At 38.5% G+C, this 24,537-nt stretch overlaps 2 protein-coding genes and 2 pseudogenes across 2 annotated transcripts; all 4 read right to left on the reverse strand.

Moving 5' to 3' along the window:
- Positions 1–684: 684 nt before the first annotated feature.
- Positions 685–1,559, reverse strand: LOC115584411 (P2Y purinoceptor 1-like; annotated as a pseudogene).
- A 4,657-nt stretch (positions 1,560–6,216) lies between these two features.
- LOC115585760 (P2Y purinoceptor 1-like) lies at positions 6,217–7,203 on the reverse strand. Its single transcript, XM_030424391.1, has one exon. It carries the CDS (start codon positions 7,201–7,203, stop codon positions 6,217–6,219), a length of 987 nt encoding a protein of 328 aa, XP_030280251.1.
- Positions 7,204–9,723: 2,520 nt separating this feature from the next.
- LOC115584409 (P2Y purinoceptor 1-like) lies at positions 9,724–11,261 on the reverse strand. The gene has a single exon (XM_030421809.1). It carries the CDS (start codon positions 11,259–11,261, stop codon positions 10,275–10,277), a length of 987 nt encoding a protein of 328 aa, XP_030277669.1. The 3' UTR covers positions 9,724–10,274.
- Positions 11,262–13,986: 2,725 nt separating this feature from the next.
- On the reverse strand, positions 13,987–14,890 carry LOC115585761 (P2Y purinoceptor 1-like; annotated as a pseudogene).
- Positions 14,891–24,537: the final 9,647 nt, after the last annotated feature.

A 24,537-nucleotide genomic window follows, 5' to 3' on the forward strand; every position in this document is an offset into this window, starting at 1 on the left:
AGCTATGTTTTGCTCTTAGTAATTTATATTAACATTCATTTATGTTGTCTTAGGAGGTTTTTCATTTCTCTTAGTACTTATTTTATTTATTGTTTCTTAGTTTCCAGCTCCAGTGTTCTTCTCACTCCAGGAGCTCTGTCTGCAAATCAGGTTGATTTGATTTGATTTGATATAGAAAGTGGATAAATATTCAATCTTATGTACCAAATCAGTGTATTGTAACAAAAACAGAATGAAAGATCTATGCCCTGAGTGATACTTTTATCTCTAAACATTTGGATTCATCGTAAACTTATGATCTTTTAAAGTGATAATTTATGTCCACTTCCTTTGCTGCAACAATTCCAAACTTGTAATCACTTATTTAATCGTTAGATTGAATTTAGTCCCATCTAACACATGACAGCACACAGCATTAAAAAGATTGAACTCATCCTCAGATAATTATACTGTAGAAGTGATTAAACACAAATAAACCAACATAATGATAAAAAAATATGTTTTACGTCGTCCTCCTTCCTCCCTTATTTGCATTGCATATGTATTAGAAAGACAATTATGACCTATAATGTTAAACATATTTTTCTTGTATTAAAGTTCATCTACAGTCGGTGCAGAAGGCCTTCTGCTGGGGTTTCACAAAAAACGATGCATTAACATCTAACGAACTTGCTGGAGCTGCTGTCAGAGCTGAGCACTAATGTTTTCATGTGCATTGAGATAAACCAGAGAGTTGAGAGTATATAAGGACACGACTTATCTGATGAGCAATGTAGACTCCGTAATACCATTTGTGACATATCCCCTGTTTTTTAAGAACTCTTGACCAGAGGGTGAGGTTTCTGAATACATGATAGGGGATGTAACAGACAGAGAAGAGAAGAATCAAGATGAACATTAATTTCAAGCTTCTCTGTTTCAGTACCTTATCAGTTCTCTTCAGTGTTCATAAAACTACAGCCACTATCCATAGCAGCCCAGTGTGATGAGGAACGGGATACAAAATCCCTTGAGGGTCCATCCAAGAGTGTATTTCAGGTAATCCTCAACATGGGCTTCATCCATGGTATAGAAGCATTTTCCAGTAAAGTTTCTGTATGTTTTGGTGAAGAACATGTCTAGAAGACTTTGAACACTCACCAACAGCCAGACTATGACTGAGATCATCACAGAATGAGTGACAGTTATTCTTCCCATCGCTCTCATTGGATGAACAATGGCCAGGTATCTGTACACACTTATACAAGTCAGGAATCCAATGCTGCCATATAGATTCACATTGAAGCAAAATCTTGTTATATTGCAGAATGTTCCTCCAAAGATCCGTTTACTCTTCATGAAGTAGTACACCACCAAAAATGGGAGTGTGAGCAGGTACAAAATATCTGTAAGTCCAAGGTTGAGAACAAACACGTTGACGTTACCCAGCTTGTTCCAGTTGTGCAGCAAAGACTTCAGGCCCCATCCATTAGACCAATGATGAACACTAAGATGTAAACAGGAGGCAAGAACCTGTGTTCAAAGAGAAAGCTGACATGATGACAAGCGGTGTAATTCATTGTCTTCGAAAAGGAAGTTGCTACTAGCTGTAGCTGGTAGACCTTTTCCTTTTGTTGGTGATCTGCCCTATGACAGTCGAAAGAAAGCATGACCACTTCTTTGTTTGAGGATGACTTCCTGTATGAAGCCCTGCTATTTTAAATGTATATTTAAGAACACTGGCACATCTTTTGTCACATCTCGGCATGTGCATGTACACTTTTACCATCTCTACAACTTTTGCATTTATTATTTCATTTGATCAACATATCAGGGTGGATGTGGTTTTGTGGTTAGAGATACTGAGCAGACTGTGTTGAACTTTTTGTTTTCAGGTCATTCATATGAGCAGACAATATCTACATGATCTGCTAAGGTACTAGGGCTGTACAAAAAATCGTTAAAAATCGCGATCTCGATTCACACATATACGTGATCTTATTTCTACACATAGCGATTCTGGAGCATTTTATATCTCGAGCTGAATCACAAACAAATGCTCCTAATTTCCTCCCGGATTTTTCAAAGCGCCCCCAAACGCAGCACTGCCGCTGCCTCCTCCCTCAACCTGTGGTAAAGCGTCTTTACACGGGAATCAGCGGAGGAAGCCCGCCTGCAGTTGAGTGTTTGGAAGGAGTGAGTGAGAGGCCGTCTTTAGACGGGGCAGCAAGGTCCATGGTTTTAGACAGAGGGCGGCAAATTGAGAGTCCGTTTAGGTCCGCCGATTTGCCGCCTCAGAGGGTACACTTATTTCCACCTCGCCTGCTAGTTGAGCAACTGGACAGCCGCTGAGATCCGGGAGATGCTAGCTTCTCCTGGCTCTCTAGCGGTTTCCTTGTGTTAGCTTGTTGTTGTAGCGCAAGCTAGAAACAGTCGCTACTTTCAAAGTAAAAGCCCCCCGCTTAAGAACCCAGTTCTAAACTACAATGGGGTGCAATGTAAAGCTCTTATTTTGAAGACAAATTTGTTGTCAACTGTTCCCAGCCCAACTTCGGGCTTCATGTCACGTCACATGTTTACTCGATGAATATTACGCCTCCGTTTTAGAAAGCCGATCAAAGCAGCTATCACATATCACCTAGCCAAAGATACAGCCCCAATAAACACTGTACAACATGAGGGATTAAAGGATTCCCTCTCATCTTGGAGACAAATTATTATTATTTTTTCTTTTGTAAAAATCATTTCTCATCCAATGATAGAAATTGAACAAAACAAAAAAAAACATTGCTTTATGCCTCTGCCATACTACAATGTTTTTTTACTCATCAGTGCATTGAACATTTTGTGAAAAAATCGTGCCAGAGAATCGTGATCTCAATTCTAAGCAAAAAAATCGTGATTCACATTTTTTCCAGAATCGTGCAGCCCTATAAGGTACTGTTAAAAAGGTTTCAAATAGTATGGCCAAGATAAAACAAAAGTCAAGGGTTTAATGTTTGTGCTAGAAGTCAAGCATGCAGCTGCTCAAGTGACAACAGTTTTAACACAATAAAGATGCATGATATTTTTCATGACATGGGAGGCTGTGAACAGTTTGTCAGACCTGATTCAACACCTGTTTCACTTCTTCTACTACAGTACATGACTGCTCAGGTATTTTTACCATGCAGCTGCAGTCAAAGTTTGCAAAGGAACTGCAAACCACTCAGAACAGTAACAACACACCAAGCTAACATGCCCTGACCGAAAGACAGTGACACCTGCTGACTTGGCTCAGACCACATGGAAGCAACAAACAACTTTACTTTTTAATATATTTAACTCTAGTCTATCTGTCCAACTCACGCTGACTGAACAGTGTTATGTTTACATCCCAGACGAGCTGAGCCGGAGGTGATAAATACCCATGACTCCTGCAAATTCAGATTGTACACATTCACAAAAAAGCCCGATGTTAGCAGGTCTTAGTTGTTTTTTTGGCCAGTATGAAAGGGGGTGTAACAACTTCAGCCTACCGCAACTCTGATGGGACTCGATGGCTGCCATTTAAATCACCATGTTAGGTGACATTCTTCTTGAGTCCAATACAATTAAGACATATAGTTTGACTGTAAATAACTGGACACAATTTATCAGACTTTGTACTGCCCCTTCTGGAACCACAAAAGGCTTTAAAGAATTTCTTCACACATTCAAAAGCACTCCCCAACACCCATATAACGTTTTGATACAGATGATGGATAAGTGGCGTTCCCTTTCAAAACTGATTTTAAACACTGATTTGAGATTCTTTACACTTCTGCTTTTCTTTATGTGCACATCGGTCACAGATAGAACAGAGCACCTGCAACTTTCAGTAAACTCAGTAGCCCATACTTACCCAGAAGTTTAACATTAACTACTCACAAGTTTGAAAACATTTGGATCAGGTCAGAGTTGAAATCACTTGGCTTTTAAGTAACATAGATCCTATATGAAACATTCTCTTCTTCTGTTTGAGTTTACCTTTGTTCTTGGGACATGGGAAATGAATCAAAATTAAAGATGGCGTTTGTGTCCTATAGGCAAATGCTGTCTTGCTTTTCAATGGGGTAAAAAATTAAACTGAACAGTGCCAAATGTTAACTACTGGTCAGAAAGATGCTTTTTCCTGTGCTCTGTTGCAAAATTCATCCATGCAAAAAAAGAAACACTCCATGACTTAATTACCAACTTAGTTAGCAGATCAACTCTGTGTTATTTGATTAGGAAACACCTATATCTGTACATATTTAAAATTCCACATTAACAATTCAGTGAAATGTTTCATCCAAAATCATGAAAATAATCTAGACGGTGTATGGCAAAAAAGCCATAACAGCAAAATATCTGGGTGCAGGGTTTTTGGCAGGACATCTGTATGATAACAATTGCTTAGACAAACAGTACGCAGAAAGGACGGTTCAGCAGGGACATGATGGGTAATACATTGACTTGCACCATGACAACTTTAGACATTAGATTCAGTGGGCTGGAGGGAGAAGACACAGAGGCTGAGGTGAGGTGCTATATTTTACAAACTGTTAATGCTTGTGTGCTTAAATATTAATGGTCAATGTGGTTTCTGTCCAAAATTTGAGGTACTTTACTGAGGTACAGAGGTATTTAATATCATCATGGTTGGTCTCATAAATTCTTCTTCAGCCATTCTACTTGATGTTTGATCACAGGGGCTGATAGAACACTCTGGTGTTGCTACATCCTGTCTGCTACAATTTTGCGATTGCATGTGGTCGTGCCCTAAATTACAGTTAAAGATAAGTGAATTGCTGCGTGGACCGAAGTTTCAGAGCAGATGAATCATAGATTTTACTCGAGAAATTGTTTGACATGTTACATCTGTTTGCTTTACTTTTAGTCTAAATTAATGTTTTACATTTTATTAAACATTAACATTCTGTCCACACTGTTAAAAAACTTCATGGTGAAAAATACACAACTGATCCTTGACTGAACGATGTTTCAAGGGCACGTCGTAGTAGTCCACAGTAGTCTGTGTAGTAAATGCTCAATGTGATCAAACAGTTCCAGGAAGAAAAAATAAAATATTGAATGGCTGTACAGCGAGCAAAATATAGCAGATGGTCAGATTAAGAAAAGACAAGAAGCAGACGACTTAAAATGAATGCAGCATAAATAGAATCAAACAAAACATTTAAGATTTATGTTTTCGCAGATGTAGAGCAAATGAAAACATTTTGGTAAGAGGTTTTACATTTGGATACATGGACCTCATCAGGCATTTAAACAAACACACATGCATTTGAACACACATGCACAAATGGATTTTTTTGTAAACCCTGTCAGGGTTAAAGGAGACACATGTAGTTCAAAAAAAATTTGAACTACATGTGTTAATTATTCATTTAAAAATAATTAAATGACAAAAATGCAATTCTGTATATTTCCTCATAAAAATTACTACAAGTTTCTTTTTACAACCATCATGTTTATTGAATTGCTGCAGCAGGCCACTGTTTTAGGCATACATGCATTGATAAACACACTAGGCTACCCCAGCAGCCTACAGAGTGAGGCTGAGAGTTTAAAAGTTGTTTTTTATGTTGGTGGAGACCAAAATAAGTTGACCGCACTACCGTGGATTTCTCCACTCAGTGGCAACAGAATAAGTGTCACCTAAGCACAACATCATTAGCCTAGAAAGGTGATATGTGAAAGTGTTAGCAAATAGTAAGCTTATTACAGAGGAAAGCAATCATTCAGACACAACCAGGTTACCTTAATGTACATTAGCTGTAAGCTAGCAAAGAATGGCATGCATGGCAATGGCAAAATGACAACACATAAATACCAGACAATGTCGGTAACATCCGAGGATCACTATTTCAGAATAAAAACTGATTCATCATTTATTCAACTGATCATAAACTGATTATCTATTACAGTAATAATTTATGTCCACTTCGTTTGCTGCAACACTTTCAAACTTGCAACCACTTGAAATCACAGATTGAATTTAGTCCCATCCAACTCATGACAGCACACAGCATTAAAAATTTTGAACTCACCCTCAGAAAATTATACTGTAGAAGTGAGTAACAACACGCAAAAAACAACATAATGATAAAAAATGTATTTTTTAAGTCATCCTCCTTTTTTCTAATGTATGGAAAGACAATTATGACCTAAAATGTTAAACATATTTCTTTTAGAAAAAAATATGTTTTTCTTGTGTTAAAGTTCGTCTACAGTCGGTGCAGAACGCCTTCTGCTGGGGTTTGACAAAAACCGATTGATTAACATCTGACAAACTTGCTGGAGCTGCTGTCTGAGCTGAGCAGGAATATCTTCATTTCCATGGAGGTAAACCAGAGGGTTGAGAGCACTGTTCAGACACACAAGGACACGACTTATCTGACGAGCAATGTAGACTCCATTATACCATTTATAGCATATCCCCTGTTTTTTAAGAACTCTTGACCAGAGGTCGAGGTTTCTGAATGCATGATAGGGGATGTAACAGACAGAGAAGAGAAGAATCAAGATGAGCAACAACTTCAAGCTTCTCTGTTTCAGTACCTTATCAGTTCTCTTCAATATCCATAAAACTACAGCCACGTGTCCGTAGCAGCCCAGTGTGATGAGGAACGGGATACAAAACCCAGTGAGGGTCCATCCAAGACTGTATTTCAGGTAATCCTCAACGTGGACGTTATCCGTGGTTAGAAAGCATTTTTCAGTGTTGTTTCTATATGTTTTGGGGAAGAACGTGTCTGGAAGACTTTGAACACTCACCAACAGCCAGACTATGACCGAGATCATCACAGAATGGGTGAGAGTTATTCTTCCCATCACTTTCACTGGATGAACAATGGCCAGGTATCTGTACACACTTATACAAGTCAGGAATCCAATGCTGCCATAAAGATTCACGTTGAAGCAGAATCTTGTTATCTTGCAGAATACTTCTCCAAAGATCCATTTATTCCCCATGAAGTAGTACACCACCAAAAATGGGAGTGTGAGCAGGTACAAAACATCAGCAAGTCCAAGGTTGAGAACAAACACGTTGATGATCTTTAGTTTCCTCCAGTTCTGTAGCTGAGACTTCAGTCCCCATCCATTAGCTACCAGACCAACGATGAACACTAAGATGTAAACAGGAATCAAGAATCTGCCTGTAAAGTCAAAGCTGACACGAGGACAAGGGGTTTCATTCATCATCTTCTGAGAAGAATTTAGTAAAATTTTAGCTTGTTCACCTTTTCCTTTGTGGGTGATATATCTGCGGTTGAGACAGGAGGGCTTCAACCAGGAAGTTATCTTTGAACAAATCGTCTGTGTTTTCTTTCACCTCTCATAAGATAGAAGATCACTATAAAAAATGTTTGTCACAAGCTTTGTCCATTTTCCTCTTTGTGCAGAACCACTGCTCAACATTCTGTCATATAACATAAAACTTCTTCTGACATATCAGGGTGGATGTGGTTCTGTGGTTAGAGCTACTGGGGAGACTTTTTGCTCAACCTTTTCTATTCAAATCTTAATGTGAAAAGACTAAGCAATCTACATGATCTGCTAAGGTGTACATTAAGAATAGTTTCATATGTTATAAGTGCAAAGATAAACCAATCATCAAGTGTTTATTGTTTGTGTCAGAATTGTATCATGCAGCTCATTATGTGACAATAGTTTTAGCACACAAATTACAGATTAGTGAAAATATTCATGAGATGGAAGGGTGTCACAACATGTTGATGACTTTTAGTTTCTTCTACTGTTATGTCAAAGCTGACAAGAGGCCAAGAAGAGTTATTAATTTGGTCTTCCGAAAAGAAGTTGGTTCAAAACTCTTTTGAGCGATGAAAGAAAATGACCTATTTATTCAACTGAAACTTCCTGTTTGAAGCCCTCAGCTGTAAATGAGTCATCTCTATACACGCATGTGAACTTCCATACCCATTTGGTTATTATTCTATCATTTCTATAAGTGCTACATTACAATTCTGCAAAATATCATGATTTATATGATCTCATTTAGAAAAGCTGTGTTAATTTCTGGAAGCAGATCTTGTGATGAACAACATCAATAAAAATCCTCATGGGAGAGTGAACAGCCAACATTCACGTGTAAAAAGGAGTTTTGCATGATAATAACAAGATACAACAATAAGTAAGAGTTCATAAGCAAGGATGGGTTTTAACCAAATGCTGGTACATCCTCATCTTTTTCCACGCAGAGTGACTAAGTGTTCGACCGACAGAGCTGTAAGAAACAGAGCAATGACCACAACTCACTCTCTTCCTCCATAACTGTGTGGAAATCTGTTATTTTACATTAGAGGTGTATGAATCGTGACTCATCCAGATCTTTAACCCAGGTCTTTAAAATAACCCGTGAGTCGCGAATCTCGAGTATCATTAACTCGAATCACTTGAGTCCTACTATAATCAAATCTAAAATGATAAATAGCGTCACACAGAGCCGTATGCATAGCAAGCTCGTAACCTGCAAACCGATGCGGGAAACACTCATCGTCATAGCTCGCGAGCCTCAAAGCCAGAAACAAAGCCGACTCGTCGTAGCACTAGGTCGCGAGCCTGAGCAGGAAACACAGCTGCAGACTCATAGCTCGCGAGTAGCGATGCCGGAAACGCCCGTAGCTCTCAAGCCTGCGCCGGAAACACAGCAGCAGATTCGGAGCTTACGACTCAAGTCAGAGCAGGATAGCGCAAACAGCCGGCTACGTTCTGAATGAATGTAGCCGGTTAGACTTCCTCGAGTCAGCGTGAAAAACACGTCCCTGTCATAATACAACAGAAGCCATTCTTCCAATTCTGAAATAACATACACAATGCTCTGCAGGTAGCCGAGGCTACTGTAGGTTTGGTGTATAGATGTAGCATAATAAAATGAAATTAGGTCGATCGATCTTTTCAAAATAATATAATTTATATATAAATATTATATATAAATATTAAGTAGTATATTGTAAGTAGGCTATTATTATCTCTCTTTTGCAGCCTGACCCGGCCCCCTTGACCTCTTACCCCAACAACAGGCTGATCTGATTGGGAGGTAAGGGGGTAGTCCCCATCCCCAAAGTCCATCATCATTTACTAACTCTACTGTCATCTAAGGGAAACACTGCAGAAAACTCTGCTGTCATAGTAATGCCAGTAACATGGCAGACTCAAAAATAGCAGATCAGAAATAATGAGTGCGTGTCTGCAACGACTGAATCCACAGAACCCTCTGCTACATTAGTGGTGGGGAGACAATGGGCTAGGACTGAGTTTCCATGGTGATTAGGGAATACTGACTCAAGTGACTCAATTGACTCGCACAACCCGGTTTGATTTAGTGAGTGACTCATAATGACTTGAATCCTTAAAAGGAACCGTATTTACCAGCTCTATTTTACATCATTTATGATGAACAAAGACATGAACAAAGTGATCTTACAGGTTAAACACAAGACTAATGTATGCTTCAATGAGCAGGGGAGTGAATGACATATTTCTTGTATTTGTAGCTAAGGTGTATGGAAGAAAGTACATTGGGAAAATGTGTATTTCACACAAGAAAAATAAGATAAGAAGAAGCATGAGCCAGTGACGCACAAGCACATGTCAGATGAATTTACAGATGATTGAAGTAATCATATTAACTTTATTCAAACAACAGTAAACATTTGTCTTCCTGCACGTGGTCTCAAATAACTTACATTTAACAACATTTTAAAAGACTATTTATTTTCTATTGTCTGTTTTTATATACATATGAAATGTTTGATTGGTATGTGATTATAAATCCTTTTATTTTCAGCTTTGCGTTTATATAGAAAGTGGATAAATATTCAATCTTATGTAGAAAATTATTGTTTTGTGACAAAAACCGAATAAAAGATCGATGCCTTAGTGATACATTTATGAATCCCTAAACATTTGGATTCATCATAAACTGATTATCTATTACAGTAATAATTTATGTCCACATCGTTTGCTGCAACACTTACAAACTTGTAATCACTTATTTAATTGTTAGATTGAATTTAGTCCCATCTAACACATGACAGCACACAGCATCAAAAAGATGTAACTTATCCTCAGAGAATTATACTGTAGAAGTGATTAAACACACAAATAAACCAACATGATGATAAAAAAAACAAAAAAATTTTAAGTTGTCCTCCTTCCTTTCTAATTTGCATTGCATATGTATTAGAAAGACCATAATGGTCGATAATGTTAAACATATTTCTGTTAGAAAGAAATATGTTTTTCCTGTGTTAAAGTTCGTCTACAGTTGGTGCAGAAGGCCTTCTGCTGGGGTTTGACAAAAAAGGATTGATTAACATCTGACGAACTTGCTGGAGCTGCTGTCTGAGCTGAGCAGGAACGTCTTCATGTGCATGGAGGTAAACCAGAGGGTTGAGAGCGCTGTTCAGACACACAAGGACACGACTTATCTGACGAGCAATGTAGACTCCGTTATACCATTTATAGCATATCCCCTGTTTGGTAAGAACTCTTGACCAGAGCTGGAGGTTTCTGAATGCATAATAGGGGATGTAACAGACAGAAAAGAGAAGAATCAAGATGAACAACAACTTCAAACTTCTCTGTTTCAGTACCTTATCAGTTCTCTTCAATGTCCATAAAACTACAGCCACATGTCCGTAGCAGCCCAGTGTGATGAGGAACGGGATACAAAACCCAGTGAGGGTCCATCCAAGACTGTATTTCAGGTAATCCTCAACGTGGTCGTTATCCGTGGTATCGAAGCATTTTTCAGTGTTGTTTCTAAATGTTTTGGGGAAGAACATGTCTGGAAGACTTTGAACACTCACCAACAGCCAGACTATGACCGAGATAATCACAGAATGGGTGAGAGTTATTCTTCCCATCACTTTCACTGGATGAACAATGGCCAGGTATCTGTACACACTTATACAAGTCAGGAATCCAATGCTGCCATACAGATTCACATTGAAGCAGAATCTTGTTATCTTGCAGAATGCTTCTCCAAAGATCCATTTATTCTTCATGGAGTAGTACACCACCAAAAATGGGATTGTGAGCAGGTACAAAATATCAGCAAGTCCAAGGTTGAGAACAAACACGTTGATGATCTTTAGTTTCCTCCAGTTCTGTAGCAGAGACTTCAGTCCCCATCCATTAGCCACCAGACCAACGATGAACACTAAGATGTAAACAGGAATCAAGAATCTGCCTGTAAAGTCAAAGCTGATACGAGGACAAGTAGCGTAATTCATCATCTTCTGAGAGGAATTTAGTAAAAAATTTAGCTTGTTTACCTTTTCCGTTGAAGGTGATCTGTCTTATGAGAGGTGAAAGAAATGACAGACGATTTGTTCAAAGATTACTTCCTGGTTGAAGCCCTCCTGTCTCAACGTAAAACTTCATCTGACATATCAGGGTGGATGTGGTATTGTGGTTGAGCTACTGGGCAGACTTTGTGCTCAACCTTTTCTATTCAAATCTTAATGTGAACAGACTGAACAATCTACATGATCAGCTCAGGTGTACTTTAAAAAATTTTTTCATATGTTATAAGTGCAAAGATAAACCAATCATCAAGTGTTTATTGTTTGTGTCAGAACTGTATCATGCAGCTCATCATGTGACAACAGTTTTAGCACACAAAGTACAGATTAGTGAAAATATTCATGACATGGAAGGATGTAACAACATGTTGATGACTTTTAGTTTCTTCCACTGTTAAGTCAAAGCTGACAAGAGGCCAAGAGGAGTTATTGATTTTGTCTTCTGAGAAGAAGTTGGCTTTTAAGCGATGAAAGAAAATGACCTACTATTTATTCAAATGAAACTTCCTGTTTGAAGCCCTCAGCTGTAAATGCGTCATCTCTATACATGCATGTAAACTTTGTCCATCTGCTTGTTGTTCCATCATTTGTATAAGTCCTTCATCACAATTTTACAACATATCATGATTGATCTGATCTTGTTTAGAAAAAACTGTGGTAATTTCTTAAAGCAGACTTTGTTAAGAACAACATCAATTCAAATCCTCATGGGGGAGTGAACAGTCAACGTTCACATGAGGTGTAATAAAGAGTTTTGCTTGAAAAAAACAAGCTACAACAATAGTTAAGAGTTGAATGTTTTGGTCACTCCAAGTCCCTTTTGAAATGCAAAGTACAGATACATGTATTTGTTGAACAGTTTGACTGGTACAGGTCTGCTTCATCACTCTCATGAATGGGAAGGTGAGAGTCTCCCCCTGGTGGTCGAGTTTGGAGAAGCAGCACTCAGCAGTTCTTTCTCATGAATTATTGTGAACATACTGAGACCTAGAGATATAGAAAAAGATTATTTGATTCAATGCTAAATGCAAATGTTTCTTTAGGTCGTCATTGTGGCAACCGTGGAGTAATTTCAAAGACATTTCAAATATTTTACTTGTTAATTTTACAGGTCCACAAATGTAGATACAAAGTAGTTGGTGATTAAGTGTTGCCCAAAATTGTTCTAATGCAAATAATAATAGCAACTAACTTTGTTCGCTTTTCCTTAGAAAAGCAAAGTGTTCCTCAAAATAAGAAGACAAACAAAAACAACAACACCAAAATCACAGCCGCAGGGTCTCCTGGTGGTTAGGGGGCTCACTGCAGTCACTTATAATGGGAGAAACAGGCCTGCTAACTGTGATGAAAGTACAGACATGTGACAGAAACAGTATTAAGGGTGGCATCCTTAAAAGGCTCAGTCATTCATAAGCAAGGCTGTGGAGAGGTTCACACTCATACACATGATTGTATTGTATTGTTGATGTAATGACATTGTCTCTGGAACAATTCATTAAAAAAACACATTCCAACTTTTTTTGAATCTGGGTTGTACTTTGTTCTTGACTAAGGACCAGGCATAGTTGGTTGTTGGGCACCACACTGTGGCTGCCCACTGCCTCACAGGGGTGGGCAAAATACAGAGAAGTTTCACTAGGTTGTATTGAATATGTTGTGACAATGAACAGCTTTCTGTTTTTTAACCAAACGCCGGTACAACATCCTCTTTTGCCCTGCAGTGTGACTAAGTGCTCACTCTCTTTCTCCATAACTGTGTGGGAAATCTGCCAGTTTTACATCACATATGATGAACAAAGGCATGAACAAAGGGAAATTACAGGTAAAACATGAGACTAATGTAGGCTTCAGTGAGCAGGGGACTGAATGTCATAATTCATGTATTTGTACCTAAGGTGTATGGAAAAATGTATATTGGTAAAATGTGCATTTCATTCAAAAAAAAAAATAAGATAAGGAGAAGCATGAGCCGATGACGCAAGAGCACATGACAAATGAATGTACAGAAGATTGAAGTAATCACATTAACTTTATCAAAACAACAGTAAACATTTGTCTTCCTGCACATGGTCTCTTGTTTCAACAGCTCAAATAACTTACATTTTAAAACATTTTAAAAGATGATTCATTCTCTATCGTCTGTTTTTATAAACAAGTGAAACGTTGGATTGGTATGGGTGATTATAAATCCTTTTTTCATTTTCAGTTTTGCAGTTATATAAAAAAGTGGATACATTTTAAATCTTTTGTACCAAATCATTGTATTTTGACAAAAACAGAATGAATGATCTATGCATTAGTGATACATTTATGAATCCCTAAATATTTGGATTCAACATAAACATATGATCTTTTACAGTGATAATTTATGTCCACTTCCTTTGCTGCAACACTTAAAAACTTGCAATCGTTAGATTGAATTTAGTCCCATCTAACACATGACAGCACACAGCATTAAAAAGATTTAACTCACCCTCAGATAATTACACTGTAGAAGCGATTAAACACACAAATAAACCAACATAATGATAAAAATATATATATTTTTAAGTTGTCCTCCTTCCTTTCTAATTTGCATTGCATATGTATTAGACGATCATTAAAACCTATAATGTTAAACATATTTCTGTTAGAAAAAAATCATTTTTTTGTGTTAAAGTTCGTCTACAGTTGGTGCAGAAGGCCTTCTGCTGGGGTTTGACAAAAAAGGATTGATTAACATCTGACGAACTTGCTTGAGCTGCTGTCTGAGCTGAGCAGGAACGTCTTCATTTCCATGGAGGTAAACCAGAGGGTTTAGAGCGCTGTTCAGACACACAAGGACATGACTTATCTGACGAGCAATGAAGACTCCATTATACCATTTAGGGCATATCCCCTGTTTGGTAAGAAGTCTTGCCAAGAGGTTGAGGTTTTTGAATACATGTACCTTACCAGTTCTCTTCAATGTCCATGTGTCCATAGCAGCCCAGTGTGATGAGGAACGGGATACAAAACCCAGTGAGGGTCCATCCAAGACTGTATTTCAGGTATTCCTCAACGTGGTCGTTATCCGTGGTATCAAAGCATTTTTCAGTGTTGTTTCTATATGTTTTACGGAAGAACATGTCTGGAAGACTTTGAACACTCACCAACAGCCAGACTATGACCGAGATCATCACATAATGGGTGACAGTTATTCTACCCATCACTTTCACTGGATGAACAATGGCCAGGTATCTGTACACACTTATACAAGTCAGGAATCCAATGCTGCCATATAGATTCACATTGAAGCAGAATCTTGTTATCTTGCAGAATGTTTCTCCAAAGATCCATTTACTCTTCATGGAGTAGTACACCACCAAAAATGGGAGTGTGAGCAGGTACAAAATATCTGTAAGTCCAAGGTTGAGAACAAACACGTTGATGATCTTTAGTTTCCTCCAGTTCTGTAGCAGAGACTTCAGTCCCCATCCATTAGCTACCAGACCAACGATGAACACTAACATGTAAACAGGAATCAAGAATCTGCCTGTAAAGTCAAAGCTGACACGAGGACAAGCGGTTTTATTCATCTTCTGAGAGGAATTTAGTAAAAATTTTAGCTTGTTCACCTTTTCCTTTGTGGGTGATCTGTGTTATGAGAGGTGAAAGAAAACAGAGAAGATTTGTTCAAAGATGACTTCCTGGTTAAAGCCCTTCTGTCTCAACCGCAGATATAAGATCACTATAAAAAATGTTTAGAACCACTGCTCATCATTCTGTCATTTGAAAAGCACAACATAAAACTTCTTCCGACATATCAGGGTGGATGTGGTATTGTGGTTGAGCTACTGGGCAGACTTTGTGCTCAACCTTTTCTATTTAAATCTTAATGTGAACAGACTGAACAATCTACATGATCTGCTCAGGTGTACTTTCAAATCAAATCAAATCAACCTTTATTTATATGGCAAAGTGCCTTACAGAGATGTACAGAAAAAGAGAAACATCAAATAAAATCAGGAGAAGAAAGTTGAAAGAACCCAACCCTCCCACCCCCACAGTCATGCACAGAGACATACACAAATATGTATACGTTCATACACACATTCACACATACACACACAGCCACGCTGACACACAGATACACAGACACACACACTCACACCTACACAAACACTAGCTGTCACTACAGAGACACGGCTGGGCAGCGAGACCTGAGGTACAGAGGAGGCTAGAGGAAGCTACCTTTGGGGGGCCAACCACACTGGGAGAGATCCCAGTCCAAGGTCGCAGGGAGCACCGCCACAGAGACTACCCCAACCCGGGCAGACAGGAGGCTCCGCACCAAGGTGCAGAGCCCTCCAGTCGCCCGGGCCGGAACTGTCCACGGGACAGCACCCCCCGCGGCCAGACCAGAGACAACTCCCAATCTGGCAGGCCCCCTGAGGAAACACTGGAGATTAAAAACTGTTGCCTAAAACAGTAAAGGGTTAAAATATGGAGGCTAAAAACATGAGGGACTAAAACATAAAAGCATAAAAGCACAGAGGCTAAAAAACATGGACTAGAACATAAAAGCATAAGAGCATAAGACATGAGAGGCCATAAAAGATAAAAGCATGAAGGCTCAAACACAGAGATTAAGACACTAAAAAAGGATAAAAAGTGCTCTTTTCTTTAAAACATTGTTTCATATGTAAGTGCAAAGATAAACCAATCATCAAGTGTTTATTGCTTGTGTCAGAATTGTATCATGCAGCTCATTATGTGACAACAGTTTTAGCACACAAATTACAGATTAGTGAAAATATTCATGACATGGAAGGGTGTCACAACATGTTGATGACTTTTAGTTTCTTCCACTGTTATGTCAAAGCTGACAAGAGGCCAAGAAGAGTTATTAATTTGGTCTTCTGAAAAGAAGTTGGTTCAAAACTGTCTTTTGAGCGATGAAAGAAAATGACCATCTATTTATTCAACTGAAACTTCCTGTTTGAAGCCCTCAGCTGTAAATGAGTCATCTCTATACACTCATGTGAACTTCCATATACATTTGGATATTATTCTATCAAGTGCTACATTACAATTCTACAAAATATCATGATTCAAATGATCTCATTTAGAAAAGCTGTGTTAATTTCTGGAAGCAGATCTTGTGATGAACAACATCATTACAAATCCTCATGGGAGAGTGAACAGCCAACATTCATGTGAGTGTAAGAAGGAGTTTTGCATGATAATAACAAGATACAACAATAGGTAAGAGTTCATAAGCAAGGATGGGTTTTAACCAAATGCTGGTACATCCTCATCTTTTTCCACGCAGAGTGACTAAGTGTTCGACCGACAGAGCTGTAAGAAACAGAGCAATGACCACAACTCACTCTCTTCCTCCATAACTGTGTGGAAATCTGTTATTTTACATTAGAGGTGTATGAATTGTGACTCATCCGGATCTTTAACCCAGGTCTTTAAAATAACCCGTGAGTCGCGAATCTCGAGTATCATTAACTCGAATCACTTGAGTCCTACTATAATCAAATCTAAAATGATAAATAGCGTCACACAGAGCCGTATGCATAGCAAGCTCATAACCTGCAAGCCGATGCGGGAAACACTCATCGTCATAGCTCGCGAGCCTCAAAGCCAGAAACAAAGCCGACTCGTCGTAGCACTAGGTCGCGAGCCTGAGCAGGAAACACAGCTGCAGACTCATAGCTCGCGAGTAGCGATGCGGGAAACGCCCGTAGCTCTCAAGCCTGCGCCGGAAACACAGCAGCAGATTCGGAGCTTACGACTCAAGTCAGAGCAGGATAGCGCAAACAGCCGGCTACGTTCTGAATGAATGTAGCCGGTTAGACTTCCTCGAGTCAGCGTGAAAAACACATCCCTGTCATAATACAACAGAAGCCATTTTTCCAATTCTGAAGTAACATACACAATATTCTGCAGGTAGCCTAGGCTACTGTAGGTTTGGTGTATAGATGTAGCATAATAAAATGAAATTAGGTCGATCGATCTTTTCAAAATAATATAATTTATATACAAATATTATATATAGATATTAAGTAGTATATTGTAAGTAGGCTATTATTATCTCTCTTTTGCAGCCTGACCCGGCCCCCTCGACCTCTTACCCCAACAACAGGCTGATCTGATTGGGAGGTAAGGGGGTAGTCCCCATCCCCAAAGTCCATCATCATTTACTAACTCTACTTTCATCTAAGGGAAACACTGCAGAAAACTCTGCTGTCATAGTAATGCCAGTAACATGGCAGACTCAAAATTAGCAGATCCAAAATAATGAGTGCTTGTCTGCAACGACTGAATCCACAGAACTTCCTACTCAGTAGTGGTTAAGAGACAATGGGCTAGGACTGAGTTTCCATGGTGATTAGGGAATACTGACTCAAGTGACTCAATTGACTCGCACAACCCGGATCAATTTAGTGAGTGACTCATAATGACTTGAATCCTTAAAAGGAACCGTATTTACCAGCTCTATTTTACATCACTTATGATGAACAAAGTGATCTTACAGGTTAAACGTGAGACTAATGTGGGCTTCAATGAGCACGGGAGTGAATGTCATATTTCTTGTATTTGTAGATAAGGTGTATGGAAGAAAGTACATTGGTAAAATGTGTATTTCATAAAAAAAAAAAAGATCAGAAGAAGCATGAGCCAATGATGCACAAGCACATGTCAGATGAATTTACAGAAGATTGAAGTAATCATATTAACTTTATTAAAACAACAGTAAACATTTGTCTTCCTGCACATGGTCTCTTGTTTCAACAGCTCAAATAACTTACATTTTAAAACATTTTGAAAATGATTAATTCTCTATCGTCTGCTGTTATATACAAATGAAACGTTGGATTGGTATGTGATTATAAATCCTTTTTATTTTCAGCTTTGTGGTTATATAGAAAGTGGATAAACATTCAATCTTATGTAGAAAATCATTGTATTGTGACAAAAACAGAATAAAAGATGGATGCCTTAGTGATACGTTTACGAATCCCAAAACATTTGGATTCATCATAAACTGATTATCTATTACAGTAATAATTTATGTCCACATCGTTTGCTGCAACACTTACAAACCTGTAATCACTTATTTAATCGTTAGATTGAATTTAGTCCCATCTAACACATGACAGCACACAGCATCAAAAAGATGTAACTTATCCTCAGAGAATTATACTGTAGAAGCGATTAAACACACAAATAAACCAACATAATGATAAAAAAAATATATATTTTTAAGTTGTCCTCCTTCCTTTCTAATTTGCATTGCATATGTATTAGAAAGATCATCATGACCAATAATGTTAAACATATTTCTGTTAGAAAAAAATCGTTTTTCTTGTGTTAAAGTTCGTCTACAGTTGGTGCAGAAGGCCTTCTGCTGGGGTTTGACAAAAAAAGATGGATTAACATCTGACGAACTTGCTGGAGCTGCTGTCTGAGCTGAGCAGGAATGTCTTCATGTGCATGGAGGTAAACCAGAGGGTTGAGAGCACTGTTCAGACACACAAGGACACGACTTATCTGACGAGCAATGTAGACTCCGTTATACCATTTATAGCATATCCCCTGTTTTTTAAGAACTCTTGACCAGAGCTCGAGGTTTCTGAATGCATAATAGGGGATGTAACAGACAGAAAAGAGAAGAATCAAGATGAACAACAACTTCAAACTTCTCTGTTTCAGTACCTTATCAGTTCTCTTCAATGTCCATAAAACTACAGCCACATGTCCGTAGCAGCCCAGTGTGATGAGGAACGGGATACAAAACCCAGTGAGGGTCCATCCAAGACTGTACTTCAGGTAATCCTAAACGTGGTCGTTATCCGTGGTATCGAAGCATTTTTCAGTGTTGTTTCTAAATGTTTTGGGGAAGAACATGTCTGGAAGACTTTGAACACTCACCAACAGCCAGACTATGACCGAGATAATCACAGAATGGGTGACAGTTAATCTTCCCATCACTTTCACTGGATGAACAATGGCCAGGTATCTGTACACACTTATACAAGTCAGGAATCCAATGCTGCCATATAGATTCACATTGAAGCAGAATCTTGTTATCTTGCAGAATACGTCACCAAAGATCCATTTACTCTTCATGGAGTAGTACACAACCAAAAATGGGAGTGTGAGCAGGTACAAAATATCAGCAAGTCCAAGGTTGAAAACAAACACATTGATGATCTTTAGTTTCCTCCAGTTGTGCAGCAGAGACTTCAGTCCCCATCCATTAGCTACCAGACCAACGATGAACACTAAGATGTAAACAGGAGGCAAGAAGCTGCCTGTAAAGTCAAAGCTGATACGAGGACAAGCAGTTTTATTCATTCTCCTTCAAACTCCTTCTTAAAAATGTAAATGCTGTAAAACAAGTATGCAATGATGCACAGAATGATAAGGAAATTACCTACATAGATTGCTTCCTGTAAAACACTCTTCTGAGAACTGTATCTTTGCACAATTACAGAGAAAAGTTATTTTCAGATGGTGGGTTGATGTCATAGGATATACTGCCACCTTAAGGTGTAAAAATCCACTTCAGTCCAACTTCGTACTGCACCATGTTCATAGATAAAAAACTGAGAGATAGCCAGGGGTTGCATGTAACAGCTGTGTTTATGTTGATGGGGCAAATAGATGGGAGTGGAGTCCTTTGAGTTAAGTCTGGCCACTTGGCGGCCATCTTGGCAATGTCCCGAGACACTTAATTCGGGCTAACAAGACCAGATCACTATCTTAACGAATGGGGAGAGAGCCAGAACTGGTGATTTTGCCTCAAGATAAGGTTTCAAATACCTTTTCCCTCCACAAGTTATACTTTTACACTGCATGCCACTACAGTTTGACAGAACCTGACCACAATATGGTCAGGAACCATTTATATTTATTCATACTTAATATTCAGTTCCTATTCTTTCAGACTTCCCATCCTAAGGACATATTATTCCATACACTAATGTTGTGAGATTGGCTTGTGTATACAACAGAATCATTTGGATAAAGCGCACATTTATGCATTCAACCCCCCCCCCCCCCTTATAACAATAAAGTTTTTTCTGTAATCCACAAGGTCAGGTCTTGGAATTGAAAATGACTTCAGTGACATTTCTTCTAGCACCAAGTATCTCACCAACTTTTGGATGAATACTGGCATGAAATGTGTACACATGCTCAAGCCCTCCTCAGGATGAATTCCAGTGAAAACCTCAAAGGCAAACTGCATCATCAAACTTCCTTGAAATGTGTTTTCTTTGCCAATCACTAGCGTTACATTTGAATTGGCTTCCAGTGAAAACCTCAAAGGCTAACTGTGATCAGACTTTCTTTGAATTGTGTTTTGTTTGCTGTATTTGTCCACCATGTACTGTTATTATAGTGAGGGCAGAAAAAACAGGACTTTCACTTGGAACAGAGTGCATTTGAGCATTTGTAACAAAGAAATGTCCACTTTTCAGGAACCAAGCAACCCAGCTATCCAATGAATTTTAAAATGGCTTGATTAGAATCAGAATCAGAATCAGTATTCCTTTATTGTCCCACAAATGTGGAACATCGTGTGCCACAGCAGCCAAAGGACAGAGTATTACAAAAAAACAATAACCATAGTAAAAAATAAACAATATAATCAAAAAGGTAAGAAATAGAAAAAACTTGTATATACATATATACATGATCCACAAGCCAGCAGGTTGTTGGATTTCCTCAACTGACTTAATCAGCAATATTAATATTCTGTCACAATAAAAACACTAGAGACTAAACACACACAACTTGTAGTTTTTTTGCACAACAATGCAGACAAAGTTGTTTACATCTGTGATATGTATTGTTTTAATCTGAATTACAATTTCTTTGACAGTTATATTCTGCGCCCAGTGCAATTAAATCTGCAGTTATGCTTTGATGATCTTCCTGTGAATCACTTTGAGGTTAAAAGGTTGTGCTGCAGTCACAGAACAATTTTGCATCCCATTTATATTTTTTAACATTCACACACTTGCTGTTTTAGGGTGTTTTACTGTGCTTGTTGTGCACAACACCTTGTCCCATTCTCTCCAAAAAAGATAACAGAGATTTTCAGAACTGTTGAAGTGAATTATATTGTTTTATCTCAGCTTTTTGAGCAGGTTTAGAGCAAAATGATGATGACATAATTAAAACCTTGGCAGCATTATAATGGAAGATGATGCAGTTTCATTCTCATGTCAGACAATTTACACCAGGGAAAATTGTGTTGGGTTGAAAGGGAGCTGCAAAATATCGCACCTCTCTGTTGGCACGAATGATCAGCAAAAGTTGTCCTCATCCACCCAGACAACCTCACCGTTGTCGACATCATCAAGCCGCTCACAATCACCATCATAGTACACCGGAAGGTGCAGTTCCAAGTAACCGCACACATTCCGCAACCTCCTTTTCTCCTTTTCGACATCGTAACAATAACCAGCTCTGTCATTAACTCCCATACGATCCTCGAAATCAGATCATCCATCATCCAAGTACAATCCTCCTGGCATTCTTCGGCCTCTTACTTCGGCCTCCCCTTCCACAACATCCAGTCACGACCCTCTCAACACGTTCCCCTATGAAAACTCCGTCCACTCCCAAGTTACCTCTGATTGAACCTCAAACAGAGCAAGACCGACCGGTTCGGCATCTCGCATCCCAACTTCCTTTTCCGACAGAACTCGTACCTAAGCCCTCACAATCCCATCCTGTCATACGTACACAAGTCCTCAATTGCGGTCCTCCCAAGCCTACAACAGCTACACCCATGGCCACCTCCACAGTATCGACCAAAGCATATTTGTCGCATAATCCAGTAATACCTTTTGGGGGATGATGAAGCCACGTCGACCAAGACATGCACCCATCAAGAAGTAGCTCCATTCTGAGTCTCAACCTCCCGGTTCATAGACGGTCCAGCCAATCTGCACCCCACTCAAACCCCCTCTTCATCCACCATCCTCGACCCCTCTTTTTCCTTCATCCACCAACCTCAACCACCCTTTTCCCATCCTCTCCAAAATCTTCTACCAATTTAAATAAACTACCTTACATTAAATTGTGGTGTGTCTTGTTAAGTGAAAATCTTAATGTGGAAAGACTGAACAATCTACAAAATCTGTTAAGGTGTACTTAAAAAAAATAGTTTCATGTGTTAGTGCAGAAATAAACCAATCATCAAGTGTTCATTGTTTGTGTCAGAATTATATCATGCAGCTCATTATGTGACAATAAATTTAGCACACAAAGTACAGATTAGTGAAAAGTTTTATGACAAGGAAGGGTGCAACGACAACGACGTAACGACAGTGATTTTAGTTTCTTCCACTGTTAACTCAAAGCTGACAAGAGGCCAAGAGGTATTACTGATTTTGTCCTCTGAAAAAAAGTTGGTTCAAAACTGGCTTTTGAGCGATGAAAGAAAACATCCTACCATTTATTCAAATGAAACTTCCTGTTTGAAGCCCTCAGCTGTGAATGTGTCATCTCCATATACGCATATAAGCTTTGTCCATTTGTTTGTTAATAATGTTTGGATAAAATACTGTTTGCTACGCTTTTTTGCGAACATTGCTGTCACGTTTGCTTTGTGTCTGGTGCAAGAAGAAACGGTAAAAACTGGCTTTTGTCACGAAAGTATCCGCAAGCAGCAAGTTTGTTTGCTGAGGAACAGGGGAAGTTGGGTGAGGGACGCCGGAGGGGATACAGACAGCGACAGAGATGGTGAGTATTATTTATAATTTATATTCTGAGAAGAATTTAGTAAAAATGTTAGCTTGTTCACCTTTTCCTTTGTGGATGATCTGTCTTATTAGAGGTGAAAGAAAACACAGACGATTTGCTCAAAGATGACTTCCTGGTTGAAGCCCTCCTTAACTCAACCGCAGATGTAAGATCACTATAAAAAGTGTTTGTCGCAAGCTTTGTCCATTTTGCTCTTTGTGCAGAGCCACTGCTCATTATTCAGTCATTTGAAAAGCATAAAACATAAAACATGACATAAAACTTATTCCAACATATCAGGGGGGATGTGGTCTTGTGGTTAGATATACTGGGCAGACTTTGTGCTCAACCTTTTCTATTAAAATCTTAATGTGAGAAGACTGAACAATCTACATTATCCGCTCAGGTGTACTTTAAAAAAATAGTTTCATGTTAGTGCATAGTTAAATCAAGTCATCAAGTGTTTATTGTTTGTTGCATAATTGTATCATGCAGCTCATTATGTGACAATAGTTTTAGAACACAAAGATTAATGAAAATAATCATGACACGGAAGGGTGTAAAGACATGTTGATGATTTTTAGTTCCTTCTGCTGTTAAGTCAAAGCTGACAAGAGGCCATGTTTTAGTCACCCCAAGTCCCTTTTGAAATGCAAAGTACAGATACATGTATTTGTTGAACAGTTTGACTGATACAGGTCTGCTTCATCACTCTCATGAATGGGAAGGTGAGAGTCTCCCCCTGGTGGTAGAGTTTGGAGAAGCGGCACTCAGCAGTTCTTTCTCATGAATCATTGTGAGCATACTGAGATCTAGAGATGTAGAAAAAGATGATTTGATTTAAAGCTGAATGCAAATGTTTCTTTATGTATGAAAACACCAAGCAGAGCTAAACCTAAACTTTTTTTGTCACATGTTGTTATTTTTATGATTGTTAACCATCTTCTAGAGTCCACTTCTTCAAAATGTAACAAAAGCGGTGAGAATGAACCAAAGCAGTAGAGTTGTGTGTTGGAAAGCTAAAAACTAAAGGACGCTATGACGCTCATTGAAGCAGAAAGAAGCTGCAGATTAATTTCATAGAATTACTTTTATAAAAATGACATGGTGACTTTTATAAAATGACACAAAGACACTGATGAATCTGAGTCAATTAGAAAATGTGGTTAAAAATGCACTTCAATAAACTGACTTGCAGACGTTGGACAGAAACTAGTTATAGATGTTAAACTGTGATGATTAGCAAAAGTTAAGCAGACACCACTTTAGGGTTCCTGAAAATATACAATAAATTACCAATTATTTATCAACTCCTTGTTAAAAAATAGCAGAATGTTAATAATAAATTACTGGTGTCATTTTTAGTCAATTCTTAGGTCGTCATTGTGGCAACAGTGGAGTAATTTCAAAGACATTTCAAATATTTCAGTTGTTAATTTTACAGGTCCACAAATTTAGATACAAAGTAGTT

Source organism: Sparus aurata, chromosome 7 (assembly GCF_900880675.1).
Source record: "Sparus aurata chromosome 7, fSpaAur1.1, whole genome shotgun sequence".
In the NCBI taxonomy this organism is placed as follows: Eukaryota; Metazoa; Chordata; class Actinopteri; order Spariformes; family Sparidae; genus Sparus; species Sparus aurata.